Source organism: Oratosquilla oratoria, chromosome 4 (assembly GCF_046742065.1).
Source record: "Oratosquilla oratoria isolate Oo_2021 chromosome 4, ASM4674206v1, whole genome shotgun sequence".
Lineage (NCBI taxonomy): Eukaryota > Metazoa > Arthropoda > Malacostraca > Stomatopoda > Squillidae > Oratosquilla > Oratosquilla oratoria.
Genome location: NC_134780.1, coordinates 32,030,396 through 32,046,463, shown reverse-complemented (window position 1 = coordinate 32,046,463; position 16,068 = coordinate 32,030,396). Strand labels below are relative to the sequence as shown.

Genomic DNA, 16,068 nt, shown 5'->3' with positions numbered 1-16,068 from the left:
TTTCTTCACATCCTTCAGACATTTACTTATTTTCAATTTGTTCTTATGACCTCGTGAAACCTTCCCATTCCTAATCAAGAGATGTCCTCTGTCACTGTTGTCCACAAGCTTTAGCGTTCTGATCATTCTAACCAATTTACCTCTTTATCTTCGACCCTTCAACGTTAGCAGACCTAGTGCTTTTGGTCTCTCCTCGTATGACTTTTCTGCCAGGCTGAGAACCAGTTTGGGTGTTGATCTTTGTATCCTCTCAGTCTTGCCTATATATTTCATTGTGTGGGATCATACCACTGATGCTCATTCCAGTCTTAAACGGATTAGTGTTTCTATGTTTTCATTATTATTAAAGTGAAAAATATGTATTGCAGCAATACATACGTCTCTCCCACAGTCTTAATGATACAGCTGTCAGGTAGTCTTTTATCAGCACTGCTAATTTTTCTTCTTCTTCTTTTGCCTTTGTAATAGTTTCATTTACCAAAGAATAGTTAAATGATGGTATTTTAGAGCTATTGTCCATCTGCAATAGTTTTTATTATTATTGAAGCTCATTTTCCATTCTTGGATCCATGCTAAAACAAATTATTTAGATCTTTTTGCAACAGCCGACAGCCCCCATTCTTCACTCTTCTCATGATCCTTGCATCATCTATAAATATGTTAAGTTGTACCTTCGATCATGTCGTTAACAAAGATAAGGAGCATTATATGGTGCTAGCACTAAACCTTGTGACATTCCACTGGTCGCTGCTCTCCATCTTCCTGACATCATCCTTTACTATTGTCCTCGTGTACCTGCCCTCCAGGAAACATTTTATCCATTCGAGTAGTTTATTTCTTAGTTCTCCAATGTACGTCAGTTTCCATAAAAGTCTTCTGTGCGGCACTTAAAAAAACCTTCCCTTGATCGAGGTGCACACACTCCACCCAGCCCTCCTCTCTCGAAGTACATCAATTGCTGTGAGAATCAACACCGTGTGAGATCGAAACCTTTATTGGTACGACGTTTCGCTTGTTACAGCTTTTTCAAGTACAGACATATGGGAAACACTCGTAAACGTTTCCAGATCAGAAGTCAAACTGTCTGTCAAAATGTTCATCTCTTCGAGATATCTGATCCACCTATCTTCCAAAATATTTTTACATAAATTCACGAGCGCGCAAGTGTTCGTGTGTACGTGCGCGCATATGTCAACGTGTCCGCGTGAAATCAATTATCACGATCCCATCCTCACGACCAGCCTACATGTGGTAGGTTTTGTCTCTCCCTCTTCCTCATTATCTTATCAATTTCATCATCATCCACATGTATATAAGGAGCCTTAGAGGTGAGCAGACACTTCAAAGTGTGCTCATTTCTTCCTTACCACAAAACAGGAGAAACACAAGAGATCCTTTCTCCTCAACATTGTCTAGTTTTGCCGCCTCAACATGGTCTGGTTAGACATAGCGCCTCCAGATGAAGGGGCTGAAGCACCCGTAGCGCGTACTCGAAGTGACGACGACCCCAACACAAGAGGTGAGTGGGTCAGTGATCTGTTGCTTTATAGTGAACTGAATTCCAGAGGGCAAGAGGAGAGCCAGAGGCCACTCCTTGATGGGCTCTTATTTATTTCTGTGATTGGTTGTTCATGATTGCGAGAAGAAGAAGTGGAGCCTACGTCTGAAGGCGCTTAGCTGCAGGCGAAGCGTCACCTTTGCCCTATTATGTGCTTGGACTGCTGGGGCAAGTAAGAGTCTGCTGGGAATCGGAGAGGAATGCGACACCAGCACGATCACGCCACCAGCGAAGTAATGATTGGAAGAAATAGTAAATATTATTGACCTTTAATAGCTGCAAAAGAAATCACCTCAACTCTTTATAACAACATATCAAAGTTATGCAGTGACAAAAATGTGAAGGGTTCTCTCTCTCTCTCTCTCTCTCTCTCTCTCTCTCTCTCTCTCTCTCTCTCTCTCTCTCTCAAGTTACGTTGAGAATATTATCAAGTGACTGTTGACTTCAGCAAATTGACAAGTGTGTGCCGAATAATTGTGAGAAAACAAAACGGGAGAACCCCACGAAGACTGCAGAAATAATTATCAGGAGTCTCAACTAGACGATCCTGTACTTTCTAGTGTCATACATTGTAAGATGCACGCTTGATCGATGATACCATACTCAAAAGATACTATAATCGTGTGCAGCAGCCACCCATGATTAAGATCATCCTTTGCTGTATTAGCTACATTTCTGGTCGTTATTGTTCAATGAATGTGAGCAACAATATTCAAATTATTTCCTTTTCGCTTATCACCTGATAAGAGGACAACATGTCATCTTTTCTGACGCAGCCGCACAGCAGACGTGGAGGTCAAATGTAGTTGTCGATAGCAGATCTTTTAGTCTACATTTTGCAGCACTTAGAGACTCCAAGTGTCTTCAGTTAAGGTTCATGCGCCATTAGAACTGTTTAACTTTTATCTACACCACAGAAACGAACACGACATAGTCATGGTCCAGTCGAGTGCAGAGTAATGAGGTGATGCACTCTTGACGTCACGATCAAGTCAGTGTCGTCATCAGGGACTTTGGCCCTCTCACGCTCAAGTGACGAGTATCTATAGAGAGATGTTGTGACCAGAATCGGATGACTACCTCTTGATTGATAATGTGAATACCTCTCCCCTTGACCTAAGCAAGTCTGTCAGACGACTGAACCATTATACTGTAAATAAGACCTTATTGTCCGTGGTAAATGGTTTCTCTGCCATATTTCAGGACTGATGATTTAATTACTGTCATTGCGACCTGGTGCAATTCTCCTTCCAGACCTTGCTTTGATCTTTATCCCAGTTCTATCTCCCCTCTTAGCCTCACCTCTCACGCGCTTTCATTCTCGGACTTTCCAAACCCCCTTTGACACCTGTTGCCCAGTCATGACCTTGGGCATCTGTGTAATTCTCTGCTTTGTGGTTTCGTGGCTCAGTTTCTTTACCGGGAACTTGATCTTTGATTACTTCTCACCCGAGTACAGTATTATAGTGAAGAAGACTCGGTCCCAAGTCCGAGTTTCATTCCAGACTAGTTTCCGAACTAAGGTTTCTTCATTCCACTAAAGAATTGTTTGTGCGAAACTAGTCATGAATAAAACTCGGACCTAGATCCGTATCTTCTCCTATCTTCCACAGCTTGTTAGTGGCTCGATATAAGTTTAAATGTAGCCTATTCACTGATTTGCAAACAGTCGTCTTCCATACACAACTGCCGTTTGGTCTCACAGAGTACTCTTCCCCTTCCTCAATAAATGATTCTAGCAAATTCAGTGTGGTCTAGAAGAAACGTACGTACATACATATATAGTGTATATAGCATATACTCCGTGCCTGAAACGCGCAGTAAAGAGTGCTTCACAGCAGACCTTGGCACTAGACTCTTAGTACACACGAAGGTCGGCGCGTGACCACGACTCTCTGCAAACGGTGCAATGTTGTGTCGAACACAAGGATCACCCTCTCATCCAAACGTGTAACCACTCATGGTACATGTATCAGCTAACACCAGACGATTTTATTCAGTGTTGGAGGTGGAGGCAAACATGAGAGAATCACCCCAATGCATCAGGGCCACCTCCTCATCCTCCAGTCCGATGTTTGGGGCTCCTCCTCTTTTGAATGGAACCGTCTGGTGATGAAACCATAGAACAAATGTTTTGATGTCACTTTTTAGAAAGAGCTTAGATTCCAGTATTAAACTCCCATTCACCTTTGTAGCTCCTGTAGACTCCGTAGTCAGTCCGCAGCTGTTGTCAACCTCCTCTTCTCCTTTCCAGGTGCAGCTCCCAGTGTCACTGCCAGTGCCAGCCGGCCCTCAGTCGACAGAGGCCGCAGCGCCTCCATCGACGTCATGCAGTTTTCCTCCAACAGTAGCTGTTGTAGCTCGTCCTCACACAACCTCACAGAAGCGGCAGCTCTGAAGCGGGGCAGGCCTCGCAGTTCGAGCACCTTCAGCGCCAGTAGCTCCTCCGAAACAGTCGCAGAAGCAGATGAGGACACGGGCAGGACTCGAACTTTCAGCTCGAATGCCAGCAGTGGTCGAAGGCGCGGAAGTAAAGGGCACAAGAAGAGATGGCATCACTGTGTCGTGGCTGGTGGACTCTTCCCCGCCTTCAAGGTGACGTGAAATGACCCTGAAGAACGCGCCGGTGTTCCAGTAGACGACTTCGAAGAGAATACATGGCGTTTTTTGGAGGTCCAGTGTCATATCTGAACTCACAAAAAGGTCTTCATGCGTATATATATATTTTTTCTACATAATACAAAGAAATAGAGTGTTTTGTTTACGAGGATTTTTTATTACTAGCATTCACGTCGTCAGCATAGTACTAAGAACTTCTCCAGCATTATGCTGAACGATGACTGCCTGAAATTAAACACATATACGAGATTCTTACTATGTCATATTTACCGCGATCTTCTTCCATGAAAAAAGATCTGATTACCAAAAGCCTTTCTGGGGGTCAGTCTGTCCGGTAAACTCGTTCAGGTGTCAATGTATCGTTTACCTTAACCCCTTTGCAACAGCGATGTCACCTAAGTTGAATAAAATCATCTCGAGCCAGAAGAAGCAACTGTAGAAGTCGTCACTGTAGTGAAGTTATGTTTTAAATGAAATAGATTAAATGCTTTTTGTATTCTGACGATCATATAAACATGTGATTATTCAATTTGGATGAAGTTTAATTCATTTCCTTCTGAGATTATTTCTATAAGGTAATTAGATTTTAATTTTAAGGCTACCGTCACGTTTTTACTTTAGACAATTATACCTTCTTTGTATATTTCGAGGACTGGTTATTCTGTTCGTCTTTGTTCTTTACTTACATTTGTCCTAGTCATCTTCCCCTTCCTAAATTCAAATCTCTCCTCACAGTCTGTCTCCCTTTCTGGTTTCCTGTGGTACTCCGCATCTTTGGACATATATTCTTGTTCACTTATTTATTTATTCATTTATTTATCTATTTATCTATCTATCATTAAGTGTGGAGGGCAGAGGTGAATGGTGTGAATATAGGGGGTGATCGAGGATGAGATGGATGGATGGGTAAAAGGGACGTTGAGCAAGAGGGTGATATTTGTTGAGGAAGGAAGGGCGAAGGCATGAGTGGAGAACGACTGTGATGCATGGAAGGGAGTGGGTGGGGGATGGGGGGTTAGGGAATGGTTATGTATGAGTGATATTTTGACGCAACCCAAAGGGTTTTCTCCCCGTCCTCAATGTTTCTGCACAAGGGGACGGAGAGGGTGGGGGCTCACGGATTAAATGAAGTGGCCTTGCTGTGGATGTGCCGTGTCTTACTGCAGTGTTTCTGACCCAGGGGATGGGTGAAATCCAGGGATGACCCGTCATCTAGGAAAAAGGGAGAGACGGGTGGTGAATGGGAGTGGAATTATGCCTTTTTATTTTGGCTACCTTCCTTGTAAAGGGGAAAAAAGCCATTGGTATATGTATGTATATATATCATTATTTCTACTTGACCCCTGCAACCCAATGGCAGACTACATTTCATGTTGGGCGTTTCACTGTCATTGAAAAAAAAATAGGTCATATAGTGATGAACTGTCATCTCCCCTGAATCACTTACATACTAGACCTAGAGAAATAGGTTCTCGATGTCAAGGTTACCTAGGTCACAAATCCAATTCTGTTCATAGTTTATTTTCCCCGAATATCATGATTTTACAGTTAATATCAACCTAGTTATACCTACGGTTGCCGTTGTTGTTGCTATTGTTCTCAGGGGATGTCTGATCATCAAGGGCCTTCTAGCGCCTCTATATATGCCTTTGTACATGATGGTTGCTATGAAGACCACGCCAATCACCTTCACCTTCACTAAGTAAATGGATACTGACTGTGAGTTGTTACCGGAGTAGGCCTGCTTGCGCATGTGACCCATCATGGTCTTGGATCACGTGCTCGACTCGTCATCGACAGCTATTACTTTCCCGAGTGAAAGCTCGCATATATTCGTACACCGATTCATGGGTAATAATGCATGTGTGATTCACGTCAGTCTTGGACCACGTATTGGACTCGTGATCGACAGCTATTATCCTCCCGGAGTTCAGAGTTCATATACGGCTTTATCTATTGGTGATGCTGGTGTCATGCATGACAGCACATGATGCAACAAATGCCAGTCCTTGAGATCATAGAATATAACGTTGTTTTCAAGCGCTATCAGCCAAAGACTTAGGATCATCCATGGCAGTGACCCCTAGATAACGGGGCGGGAAGGACGTTGTCTTTTGCATGCAGCTCTCCTAAGGCCAAGAGTGTCATCGCCAAGGGCAGTGTAAAAAATAACAAACTAATAATAATAACAATAATAGTAATAATAATAATAATAAATTAATAATGATAATAACAATAGTAATAATAATAGTAATAATAATAATAATAATAATAATAATAATAATAATAATAATGATGATGATGATGAATAAATAGATCAATAAAGAAAAGAAAAAAATCGACTGAGTACAAACCTCAAGGGACACCAGGCCGCCCAAGCAGTGTCCGAACCACATAAGTGGTTCCCTGAGGATTGCGACCAACCTCATCAGTCATAAAAGTCCAGCAACATCATGGCGAGTCCATTAGTACCTGCCCATTGTCCTGAAGTATAAATTTAAACAAAATGTATCTTAATCACCGAAGGAAATTAATTTTGTAAACTCGTATACGCAAAGGCCGTCAATTCCCATCAGAACAGAGACTGAACTAAACAATATAGATAGATAATAAAATAAACCTACAAACATAGTAGAATAATCAAATAAATAATCAAATAAGTAAATATACAGATAGAATAGAATAAAACAAAATAAGATGAAAATAGAATTGAAACAGATATATAGAATACCCATGCGCACCTACCTCTCCCTCATCCACTCCCATCTTTGACCTACATACAAGATGGACCTACTTTAGTCTTCCTACAGCTCGATGGAGATGATGTTGCGACAAGGGCCATTAAGGGCTGCTATGGGCCCTCGGCAGGGTGTTTTGTTGAGCTCCCTTCACCCTGACCTTGCCACTGTTTTAAACTTCTTATGGGTGACAAAAGAAACCAATTAATATTGATTTATTACTTTTGAGCTGTTTTTCTTCATCTCGGTAGACTATGGATCCCTTAATAACCATTATTAGATTTTTATTAATATTTTAAATGGTGGGGGATTCCTAGACCTTAGTTGACCGAATGCCTACTCCCATCCCTTTAGAAGCCCCTATGTAACCATTAATAATACTAAAATCGTCAATAGTTTTGATATCAACCAAAGACTGTAGATTCCTGTAGAAATTCTAGTACAAAACTGACATGGTCATTATTAATGGTAATATTTGAAATATTGTCAATGAATGTTTATTGTGTAAGGACTCTAAGACCGGAAGGGAGGATGTTTCTGAGATCGGCCTACACAGCTGCCAATGGAAATGTCCCGCACATTTTGTGAATCTGCACAGGTTATGAATATTCATAAAATGTGCAACACTAATAATTCATAATTGAGCGCACAGATAACGAATCTATTAGACGTGCACACATTAATTGGTTAGGATCTTCCCCACCTCAGTATCACTCATGTCAGATGTCAGATTTTCTGGTGGTGCAAGACTAGCGTGCATCTGCTTGCACCACCAGAAAAAAGATCTTTCCTCTCTAGACACTATCTACATTACTATATATCCATGTTTCATTAATCAGCGAACACAATCTTAGATTCAGTAATATGTGTATTTTTATATTCTCGTTATACTTTTAAAAGAGAAAGCAAAATAAAACAAGGCTTTACAGGTCTTCATCTTTAATGTAATACACACAGGTATCATAATTTTAGACAAAGTCTCTTACATGACCTACTTTTAGCGATCATTTTTGTGAATTGTTCCTTGAAAGCACGAGGGTCTATGTATGGGTAGCCTATACACATCAGTACACTGAATGGACACAGATAAAAGTGTGATCTTAGAATAATCTACTTCTACGAGTTGCTAAAATAGCTTAAAAAGATGTAATTGACAAGGAAGTTATAAAAAAGTGCATTTTAATTAATTCTAAGCAAACAGAAAATTAAAAGATAGGAAGTTTTCACAGTTGTCTTGTATGCAGTGTGAGTTATTTTTAAAGTTGGAATATACTTGTTAGGAATTGTCCTCATTCCTCCCGTCCCACGACCTTGCCAACCTACTAAGAGCTCCCATGGGGGGACACGTTTGTGCTACCCGGCTGCGTCGGATCGGCCAAAGGTTCCTTGAGGTCCACGGGTAGAACTAAGTCTCCTTGAGGAACTCAAGCGAAATACCAGCATCAGTCCCAGCGATGACTCAACCAAAGCCTCACCTGACCACGTGATGATGAACAGTGCTTCTTTGAGGAACACACGTGCGGTACTAGCCCCCATACTCTCTGTCTTCGTGAGTCACCGGCATGAGAACGTTTTGCGTCCGACTTCCCAGGTATCGAATTTGACCTCGCGCCAATTAGGAGCAAAGATCATGGACCGATCCGTGTATATAAAGTCCGGACGAACGCCGAAGATTCAGATCGCCTCGGAGCATCACACAGTGAGCCTGGCTCGCTGTCTTCTTGCTTTCTCACCTCCCCCCTCCCACGCAAACAGACCAAGTTGGGACATGACTTGATGCATACAATCGTCACCTCCTTCATCGTCGCCCCCTCCCTTTTCTCGCACTTAGAGCGATCTATCATTATTGGTGACCAACATTCATTTCTAAATAAACAAATATTCTCTCCATCAGTTTGTTTTCAAACCAGCCTAACATTTGGCTACCCAAAGTGGGGCAAGAGCAAGACTACAGCCTAACATTTGGCTGACCGAAATGGGGCAAGACAAGCAGCCCAACAGTACCTATAAAATGCTTCTCCAATTTCTTATTTACTCCATACATCCAAGCAACTGCGGGCCCTAAGGTTGATTTACGGTGTAACACGACAAGACCTAGTCTTGAATGAAATCACGGGAAGAGATTTGGAAGTAGAGGACATTAATACCATCAGCAGCAGAAATCAACTCCGTTGGTATGGATATCTAAAGCGAATGGAACAGCACAGATGGTCTGCCAAAGCCTTCGAGTGGATTCCACACACAAGGAGACCAGTCGACAGGCCCAGGAAGTGGTGGATACACAGCATACACTGCCCCCGACTCTTCATACTGTCTTGTACCACTTCTTTGAGTATATATTACCACTTTAACCTCTGTCCCATGTAGTAGGGGGGGGGAGAAAGAATACTGCCACCGAGTCATCCCATTAGGGTCGTAAAGGCTGCTAAAACGGGACGGATTTTATGGGACTAGGAATCCTGTTCTCTGTAACCCTATGTGGTACATTCGTACGAGAAGACTTACAAAATACACTGAACTCAAATTCTTCTAGCACCAAGATTCTTCTAATCTAAGTAGACTCATGTGGAAAAATACATTTTAAGCTGATATAGATTAAGCACTTTAGTTACATGTTACCTTATTCCAAGCCCCATCCATCTACTACGTTGCATGCATCTCGATGTAAAGGTTCAATAAAGTCTTCCAAGGCCAACCGGAAGTCGCGGAGTCTCCTGGAAATTAGGAGTCTTCTAAGGACTTGGCTAGAGAAAGGGACCAACACGGGCCTGTGTCCACACAAGGGCATCGCGTGGTCAAAAAACTGGACACCGACAAGTTACTCATCCGTCAGACAAAAGAATTTGAAAAAAAAAGGTCAGAAGACACACGCGCGCACACACACACACACACACACACACACACACATACATACATACATACACACACACATACTCACGCATCACTGATGTGAATGGGTTTATGTTCGGAAATAAAACTTCCGGGAGTAGAGATTGACAATATAAAATATACAAATTAAGAAGTAGATGCCAGCCACTCATTTTCATAGCCACAGAAGACGCAGAGTAAAGCATCCATGACTGAATAACCAATACAATGAGCACGAATACTCGTATTTTTGTGATCTATCATCCTGTAAGTCAATTTACGTCTGGTGATATAACACGTTTGTAATCTATGGCAAAACTAGTTTAAGTGAAACTAGCTCATCTACCATGACCTTGTAGACAAAAAAATACCTACTCCTCCTCCTCCTCCTCCTCCCCTCCTCCTCTTCCCCCTCCTCCCCCTGCTAAGGATTAATCAACAATTTGTTGAAAATGCATCTACATTGTCAGCTAAAAGTAAGAAAGCTCTCACTCCAAGATGCACTTAGATGCGACCTAAGCCATCACCTTTACCTTGTGCGCACCGACATCCCAAGATGGTAGTAGCCGTTGGGAATAAAACATGGAACCACGATGTGTGTGTGTGTGTGTGTGTGTGTGTGTGTGTGTGTGTGTGTGTGTGTGTGTGTGTGTGTGTGTGTGTGTGTGTGTGTGTGTGTGTGTGATATTAAGTACGATCAGATAGTTCTTCAAATGTGTGCAAGCGCAACATGGTGAGACTGAAATGGTGAAACAAGGAAACACATGGTAAACCAAGATTATCAGGAAGATATTACAACCTTCGTTTACACTCTCACCACGAAGAATATGTCTGATCGTGTTTCTAAGTGGCCAAGGGCATCAATCTAGCTTTTTGAGACGACCCTGCAAATATATGGTGCCATAGTTTGGCTCTTTGTCACAACAACCAAAAGCAAGATCTGGTCGTCAGGCAGCAAAAAAATCGACGACATGACGTCATCAGGACTGAGCGTCTGCAGATCTTCTTTCTACAGTTTTTAGTCGCTGCGTTTTGTGTACCAAAGCAATGTCGTCCCCAACCAGCTACGAAGTCACTATGAACGGATTTCTTTCAGTGCCAGGGTTGCAACCGTTCTTATGAAGGGCGTACTAGTTAAGCGATCACGCGCGCGTGCACACACACACACACACACACACACATACACGGCTCGGTGGCGGATTGGTAAAGCACTGGCCTCACAAGCCAGAGAACCGGGGTTCGATTCCCCGGTCGGGCGGAGATAAGTTGGGTTTGTCTCCTTTCACGTGTAACCCCTGTTCACCTAGCAGCGAGTAGGTACGGGACGTTAGTCAAGGAGTTGTGACCTTGCTGTCCCGGTGTGTGGTGTGTGAGTGGTCTCAGACCTACCCAGAGATCGGCTAATAAGGAGCTCTGAGCTCACTGCCGTAGGGTGGTGTCTGGCTGTCTCGACAGAGACTGCAGCAGATCCGAGGTGAATACACACACACACACACACACACACACACACACACACACACACACACACACATTCCAGAGAAACGACGCGTTATCCCTTAGGTATCTGCAGTGTGAATGAGAATACATTTTCGGGTGAGGATAGGCTAGGTTAGTTTAAATCAGACTAAGCTAAACTATGCTAGTTTAAGCTAGGATAGACCAGGTAAAGTTAGGTATACTTCGATGTGGTTAGGCGCGATCGGGCAGGGTTACATAGAACTTGACAGGTTGTAATCACCATACTGTGAAAATAGTGAAAGTCTAAAATCACCATACCTAAAATCAGTAAATGTAGAGCGCGTGGGAGGGTTTTTAAGCAAAACACGAACTTCCGATGGAAACCAGCACATTTTTAAGATCAATTAAACACATTATAGAACGCAACAAAGTCCACATTTCCGCGTGATGGCGCCCTGCTGAAAAAATAATACAATAACAATGACAGAAATAATGATAACTAGCGGATCATGATAATAACAATATCAATAATGGTAATAATAAAAACAATGATAATGATTGTAATAATAATGATAATAATAAAATTAATGACGATAATAACAATAAATTATTAAAAATAATAAGTTCAGGCGACATATGTTTTGTTCCACGATGTCGCGATGACGTGACCATCTGGCTTCTTCAGGCTGGCGCACCTGAGAGTTATTATCACCCTTAATGACAAAACCGACCCTTCGCCGCAGTCTTAATCCCATTCAAAGTATTTCAAGAGGGATCAATTGTCAATGGCGACCGCCTACTTTGATTACAGATAACTTGTTCATATCCACGAATAATTCATCATAATATCGTGAAAATAGCGGTTTTATGAAAGTGAGGGTTCTAATAAAATATATATGATATGACACAACATAGAGTAAATACTATTAAAAAAAATCTTACACGGAAATAGCTAATGTAAAGACAGCCTCATCGTTACAAACAAGAGGAGTGTGAAGCTGGTTTTAGGGTCATATCGTGATCCCTGTGATCAATAAACCTGTAAAAAGTATCCCTCAAGCACTATACCCTATCTGTACGCAATCATCAAAACTCACCACGCAAGTATCGTGATCATACCACTGATGAAAACGACTGGGAGGGGGGTTGTGTGTGCGTGTGGGGGGGGAGGTGAGTATGGTATATACCTACTCCTTGATTTCCAAATATATCGTACATTCACTCTCACTTCTGACGGGAATATTAATTATGCTTTCCAGTCATCATTCATAGATACAACCTTGGCGTCTAGGCCCTAATTCTCAGACCCGACTACCATCGCTCATATCCATCACATTTTCACCTATAGGACACACTTGTGACATCACTCTCACTTATTCGGCCTCCTGCGGTCTCTCAGACGTATCCACCTTCATTTATCTGTCGCACTCGACCCCCTGCAGACCTCTGGCCTTCAGTCTTGTACTACGACTGATAAATACGTATCTTCTCGAATAAGCTCGTCATCTAACACCACAAGGCCTGTGTCTTTAGAATAATCAGTTTATTTCTTATTAGTGGTATTCTAAACGTGAAACAAGACTTTTGTTATTTAACGAGTTTGGTCAAATGTGTGTAGCGTCCCTGGCTATGCTGCCATGTATGACAGGAGCGCTGGAAACAACACTATTTCCCAAACTTCCACGCCATCACATTCTCTGCAAGGGTGCATTTTATAGATCCCGAAGCTCTGGAGGGCTTGGCAAAAGAAAACGAAAAAATATTGGGAGATTTTGTTCAAAAGGGGCTCCAATTGCACTTTTTGAACAATAATGGTCCTAGTTTTGCCATTTTGATGAACAATGGTCCCAGTAAGGTGAAAAAAAAAACAGGTCAGGGTATGTTAGGTTTGATTAGGCTAGGGTAGGCTAGACTTGGTGTTACAGAAGATTCGCTTCCAATGATTAATTAGATGAAAGAGAAAAAGCTTATTGTAAATATGCAAATGTGTAAATAAGATCTTTTGAACAATAGTAGTCCCAGTTTTGCCCTTTTTAAGATTAGGGACCCTAAATTAAACGGGACCCATATTCTTCAAAAGCTCCAAATACTGTAAAATTAGAAAACGAAAAAATATTGTAATATCATTAACTTATTTAATGTCATACTAATATTTTCCTGACACAAACCATTACTCCCAAGCCATCATCCTTCATATCGGAGCTCTAGCAGCACTGCACCCTGATTGTCTGTCCTCTTCTCTATTAAGATGCACCTCTTTCTTTCTGGTCAAGCCAAGCATCTAAACCAGTGTTAGTTGTCACAGACAGTACGCAGGGATGCCACAAGATTATCAAGAATTTTGTCTTGGCTAAACCGTCTTCTACTGTAAAAGTACATTGGTAAGTGTTCGCAGAAATCAGCAAATCATTAATTATGCATCATTGAAATAAGCTACTTGCTGTAATATTTTCGCTAACGGTTTTATAGAGGGGCGGAGGAGAAATATATATTTTTTCACGCCATTAAACAAACAGTAATACCTGTAAAAATCATGATCCTGTCGGGGATGGGGTGTCATTACTATTTTTCTATTACTGATCTTTTTGTTATCAATGAAGCATTTATCTCTTATCTAAGGACTAGGTCCCTTTTCTAGTAGATCTAATGTATGCCGCGGTCGTACCTGTTTGTACGTCGATTTCATACACACAGTTCTCTCATAATGAAAACGCATCAAGATTGACCAGATTTGAGTGCTTCTAGCATCCTAAGTTATATATATATATATATATATATATATATATATATATATATATGTGTGTGTGTGTGTGTGTGTGTGTGTGTGTGTGTGTGTGTGTATACATATATGTATATATATATATATATATATATATATATATATATATATATATTTATATATACATATTAGTTATATTCATTTTTAATTCCGAATATTGGAGACTTCCGAATTTTAGATTTCCAATGGAGAAAACTACTTGTATATTTTTTGGGTCTGCATTCCAATACGACAAGAACGGGAAGGTTGTATCAGAACGCTTAGAAAAGTAATAATAATCATAATATTGATATGATATTACCTATCTGCCTATGGTGTGCATCGCGCTTTCCATGTTAGTTGGTATTCTTGAAGACTCCTTCGGGAGACATTGAAGACTCCTTAGGGAGACATTGAAGACTCATTCGGGAGATTTTGAAGACTCCTACGAGAGATTTTGCAGTCTCCTACGGGAGATTTTAAAGACTCCTTCGGGAGACATTGAAGACTCCTTAATGAGACATTGAAGACGCCTTAATGAGATTTTGAAGTTTCCTACGGGAGATTTTGAAGACTCCTTCCGGGGATTTCAAAAATTCTTTTGGAAGACTTCCAGGTTGAATAACCGTTGAATTCCCGTGGATCCATTTAGTAGTAATTGTACAGTAGTAGTAGTAGTAGTACTAGTAGTAGTAGTAGTAGTAGTAGTAGTAGTAGTAGCAGCAGTAATAATAATAATAATAATAATAATAATAATAATAATAATAATAATAATAATAATAATAATAATAATAATAATAATAATAATAATAATAATAATAATAATAATAATAATAATAATAATAATAATAACTGATGATAATAATAATAATAGTAATAATAATCCTATGATAATACTCCTGTTTTTATTCGTTCGTTCGTTTGTTTGTCATTCATAATGATCCATTACTCGGGTCGTTCTGGGAAGTTCTGGGCAAGTTCTAGGAGATTCTGCTTGGTTCATAGAAGTTCCGGCTGGTTTCGGGTGTTTTAAGGAAGTTCCGGGAAATTCCGGAGAGGTCCGGGAAATTCCAGGAAATTCCGAAGGGTTAGGAATAATTCATCGCAAATACAAAAACAAAAATATATGGAGAAAAATCAGCTGTAAGCCAAGTTGCTGTCATCATTTACGGCACGGGTATACTAATAATAACACTGGGTTACAAAAAAAAATTAATTGGTCTATGTTTTTTCAATTGAATTAGGATCATTTTGCACCGCTGAATCAAAGAATTATATCCATTTTACTCAATCAGATCAGGTTTCTATGCTAATTTGATTTTGAAAAATCCGATCTTCTGACTAAATTTATTAAATTTTTGTGATATTATCAGTTGATTTTAACTTCAGACAACTCTTCTTGCCTTTGGTCCACTGACGCAGATACTCGGTGCATGACTTGCATACCATGTGTGGAGCCCAAGCTTTATCCTTGTCACCAAGTTTAATATCAAAATAAGAATGGTAAACACGCTTTATGAAACTTGTGACTTGATTCCTTTTAGGTACAATTGTGTATTCACCGCATATGTAGCAGAATACGTCAGGCTTATTTTTGCAAGATCTTCTAGTCGAAGCCATTTCATTCACCTGTAATAAAAAAAAAACTATTTGACATAAGTTGGCACATGCAAAATCTTCAGAATTCGTTTAATACAAGAAATATGTAAACAAAAACGTCAAAAAACAAAATGTAGCTAACTTCAGATTGAACAAAATCAATGTGATTTTTTGATTCAGCACATCAAAATTATCCTACATCACCTAAAAAAATAGACAATAAATTTGGTGTTGACCAGTGTAATTTATCGCAAATACAAAAACAAAAATATATGGAGAAAAATCAGCTATTAGCGAAGCTGCTGTCATCATTTACGGCATGGGTATACCAATAACTATAATAAATTGTAAATAAAAAAAATAATGTGCCAAATAATTTCTACCACCTTGTCACATTGCTTGGTGACGCCAACGGTAATAAGCATTTATTGATATTTTGTTTTGATTTTTTTTTCGAAAACCGTACAGAA

At 40.5% G+C, this 16,068-nt stretch overlaps 1 protein-coding gene across 1 annotated transcript; it reads left to right on the top strand.

The window, feature by feature from the left end:
• Positions 1-1,323: 1,323 nt before the first annotated feature.
• On the top strand, positions 1,324-4,706 carry LOC143024317 (uncharacterized). The gene is made up of 2 exons (XM_076183115.1): positions 1,324-1,519; positions 3,813-4,706. Exons 1-2 carry the CDS (start codon positions 1,432-1,434, stop codon positions 4,160-4,162), a joined length of 438 nt encoding a protein of 145 aa, XP_076039230.1. The 5' UTR covers positions 1,324-1,431; the 3' UTR covers positions 4,163-4,706.
• Positions 4,707-16,068: the final 11,362 nt, after the last annotated feature.